Source organism: Apium graveolens, chromosome 7, assembly GCF_009905375.1.
Source record: "Apium graveolens cultivar Ventura chromosome 7, ASM990537v1, whole genome shotgun sequence".
NCBI classification, from domain to species: Eukaryota; Viridiplantae; Streptophyta; class Magnoliopsida; order Apiales; family Apiaceae; genus Apium; species Apium graveolens.
Window position 1 is genome coordinate 202,324,637 of NC_133653.1, and position 4,322 is coordinate 202,328,958.

General features: G+C 34.4%; 1 protein-coding gene across 1 annotated transcript; it reads left to right on the top strand.

Annotated features, from left to right (window-relative positions):
* The first annotated feature begins 2,337 nt into the window (after positions 1-2,337).
* LOC141674381 (uncharacterized) lies at positions 2,338-3,018 on the top strand. The gene has a single exon (XM_074481090.1). The coding sequence runs from the start codon at positions 2,338-2,340 to the stop codon at positions 3,016-3,018; it is 681 nt and encodes a 226-aa protein (XP_074337191.1).
* The last annotated feature ends 1,304 nt before the right edge of the window (positions 3,019-4,322 follow it).

Consider the following 4,322-nt stretch of genomic DNA (forward strand, 5'->3'; position numbering starts at 1 on the left):
TCCAATTGCTCCAGCTCTTCCAAGGAGTAAAAATCATCACTTGATTGATTTGTAGTAGGAGGATCATATTCTGCTACTAACTCATTTTCCTCACCCTTGGAAAACTGTACCATTCTTTCCAATTGATGAGATTGCTGTTGTTGTTGACCTTCAGCTACAAGTGCAGTAGATGTGCTGACCATTCTATCCTTCCCGTAGACTTCCTTCTGTTGAATCTGCTCCAACTCATAGGTTTTTAACACTCCATAGAGCCTGTCCAAAAAAATCTCACTCAGATCTCTAGCTTCTCTAATGGCAGTGATTCTATGTTCAAGATGAGTTGGCAGTGTTAAAAGGAACTTTTTGTTGACCTCCCTGATTGAATAATACTTTCCATTGATGTTCAGGTTGTTGATCAACGCATTGTACATCTCAAATACTTCAGTAATTCCTTCTCCTGGATATGATTTGAAATGTTCATATTCAGAGGTTAGGATTTCCAACTTGTTCTCCCTAACTTCCTCTGTGCCTTCATTAATTACCTCAATAGTTTCCCACATGTATTTAGAATTTTTACAGTTCATCACATGTCTGTTCATCAAGGGATCAAGGGAATCAATTAATATTAATTGAAGGCTGGCATCCAAGGAGGCTTCTTCCTTCTCAGCAGGAGTAAAATCTTCGGGCTCTTTTGGATAGGTTCTAGCTTTAGTAGTCACCACACCATCTATTATTACCTCCGGTTCAATAACCATCGGAGTTTTTATACCCTTCTTTAACAAGTTTGAATATTTGGGATTTGCAACTTGTAAAAATAAGAGCATCTTCTTCTTCCACATGATATAATTCTCTTTATCAAATTGTGGAATTTTAACGGTTCCAACTTTATGTGAAGTCATTATGAATTTTTGGATAAATAAAAATTCAAGGAGTTGAAAAATCACAAAAGTCTAGGATCTTGATTTGTTCGTTAATCAGAAGGCTCTGATACCAATTGTTGGGTCCCAATGTGTTTGTAGAAGGGGGGGTTGAATACAAACAGCACCGAATAATCGAATTAAATGCGGAATAAAAAATGTGAAACAAGATTCAAGTTAAATAAAAATATTATTAAACTTGAAAGGTGTTACAACAACTGTATCGATTACAAGGTATTAATCTCAAATCAATTATCACAAATCTAGAATAAATTCGACATGAACTTTTTTTATTTTTGCAATAATTAGAATCAAATGCTAAACGCGATTTGAGATTAAGTTCTAGGGATTTTGATCCGCTAGATTGTTACACAGGAACAAGATAAATAATTCTAGTGGTTGAATTTAACATTAACAAACTAGAATTTAATCTTGATGATTTGCAGATGAAGAATAAAATGTTTCAAGGCGGCTGCTTTCTTTTTGTTCTTGGATGTTTTCTGTGTATTGGATGGATAATTGATCTGCTGCTTGTCTGCTTCTTTTAATCAACATAATAGAATTGAACTGGCAAGACAATCCCTGAGCTCAGCAAGACAATCGGTAGGACTATCCTTAGAGCTAGCAAGACAATCAGAATGAACTAGCAAGACTTTCGGTATGACAATCAATTGTCATACCGATTGTCATAGTAGTTCAAACAGATTGTTTTTGCTGAATTAATAAGTGATTTTATTCTAATAATAATTCTGGTAAGACAATCAACTGAATTAGCATGACTTTCGGTATGACTATTGATTGTCATACCGATTGTCATACTAATACAATCAGTTATCTTTTTGGAATTACAACAGATTTTAACCAATTAAAAATTCTGAAAAACCTTAATATTAATTCTAAATTAATTAATCAATTAATTTAATTAATCAAATAAATTAATCTTTGCAGATATAATTTATTTTCTTAATTAAATTATATGACTTAATTAATTAATAGAGAATTAATACTAACCCTGAGCAGCAACCAATCTTCTGAATATCTTCTGAAAATGATTGAAATTATGAATCAATTCCATCACTTCAATGTTGACACTCGATGTACTGTCTGGTTCATGAATGACTAACTTCCGTGACGTTTCTTCATGTCTTGACTTTGACGCTTTGATTTTCTTCAGATTAAATCCTTGTAATTAATGATACTCTGATGAGATCTCTGTCATTTGATTAAATCCACGATCTTGATTTATATCACTGAGGCATGATCAAATTCTTGAACTTCTTCCAGTGAATTAACTCCTCAAGTCTGTAGATGAACCTTATTTCTGAATCCTTTGACAGATATTACTTTGCGAGATCTCTCTGACGGTCGATCCACTATTTACTTATTACATTCTTATTTGAGTTGAGTTGAATCCTCGAATATACAAATAGGTCTCTGACATATGACTTACACTACTAAGCAGATCTGGGATGATTTAGCAGCTAGATACTCTCAAAACAATGTTCCGAGATTGTTTAATCTTCGTAAGGATTTAGCTTCTCTCACTCAAGGAACTAAAAGTATTACTGCTTATTTCACTCAATTTCGAGGACTGATTGATGAATTGCAAAATCTAGCTCCAATTCCTAAATGTGTGTGTGTCACTAGCAATTGTGCTTGTTCAGTTACTGTAAAGCTTGAGCAATATGAGCGTCAAATTCATTTGAGTCAGTTCCTTATGGGACTCAATGATACCTTCACCTCTACTAGAGGTCATATTCTTCTTATGATGCCTTTAACTGTCTTGAGTCAAGCATATGCTATGCTTTTGCAAGAGGAAAATCAGAGGAATAGTGTTAATCAACTCTCTTTAACCTCTGATCATGTTGCTATGAATGCTAAATTCACACCGTCTAGTGGAAATAAGAACAAATTTCAGCAAAAGAGAGATGAGAAGAAAACAACTGATGTGCTTGTTGTGTGTGAGTACTGTAAGTTTACTGGACACTCTAAGGACAAATGTTTTGCTCTCCATGGTTATCCGGAGTGGCATCGTCTATATGGTCAAGCTAAGCCAAAACTCAGGATCAATGCTTCTAAGAAGAGCTCTGCTAACTCTGTCAATTCCAAATCAGATACTTAGTGTAAAAATGAGTTATCCAGTGCAGATTCTAGTGCTTCTTCATATCTGTCATATGCTCAATGTCAGCAAATTATTCAGATGTTGCAGGCTCAGCTTAAAACTTCCCCTAATGCACCTTGGATCAATAATGTTACTGGTAATGCCTCTGCAGGTAACTGGCAACCTCATGCTAATTCAGTAATGTTTGCATCTCCTGTTCACTTTGCTAATTCTGATAGCACCTTAATTTTAGATTCTGGTGCTAGTCATCATATCACTCCTTTTATGCATTTGATTCAAAATTTAAAACCAGTACATTCTGAGCTCAATTTACCAAATGGTGATGTGTGCACTGTTAGTCATATTGGTGAAGTGCAATTGTGTACAGATATTCTTCTTACTGAAGTGTTGGTAGTACCTACCTTTCAGTGCAATCTATTGTCTATTACAAAGCTTCTTCATAACTCATCAAATACTGTTTCTTTTTCTGCTACTAAATGCATTTTGCAGGACTCAGTTATGAAGAAGGAGAAAGAGATTGGTAATCTTGTTGATGGATTGTACAAGTTGTCTACTCAAATAGTGTCAAACTCAGCTTTTGTTACAGCTCTTCATTCTCAAAAAATAAACTCAATTTCTGTTTCTCAATGGCATAGCAGACTTGGTCATCCTTCACTTTATGTTCTCAGTCATATTTCATATATATATGTGTCTTCTAAGTATGTATTACCTGATTGTGAAGTTTGTCACTTAGCTAAATAAACTAGATTGCCATTTCCTATTAGAGAAACCAAAAGTAGTGTTATCTTTGATGTAGTCAATTGTGATGTCTGGGGACCATACAGACACACTACCCATGGTCATTATAATCAGTTTTTAACAATAGTGGATGATTTCTCTAAATGCACTTGGCTATTTCTTTGTTCTGCTAAGACTCAAGTTCCTTATTTACTCAAAAAAATTATTTCTTTTATTCATACTCAATTTCATAAATATATAAAAGTTATAAGATCTGATTGAAGGGTTTTTAGCACATAAACGCAGCGAAAACGTAAATTTAATCTTAAAAAAATGAAACCCTCCGCGGGATCCATGCGAAAAATAATATTTAATTCGTAGTTCAGTATGTTTACCTTAAGAAGCTTTACGTTAATGGAAAGATGTAGGTCTTTAATAGCGATCCAAGATTGATGAACGGAGATCCTTAGCAGCTGCTCCTCAAGTGTGAAGCACTCCACCGGTATCCACTAAGAAAACGATGTAATGAAGGAGGAGGAGATGGAGAGAATTAGGGTTTTGTAAATCTTTTTAGTTGAAGCAAAAAA

Bases quoted from the DNA above. Each gene is read 5' to 3' on its own strand.
- LOC141674381 (XM_074481090.1), top strand. From the start codon at position 2,338: ATGACTTACACTACTAAGCAGATCTGGGATGATTTAGCAGCTAGATAC.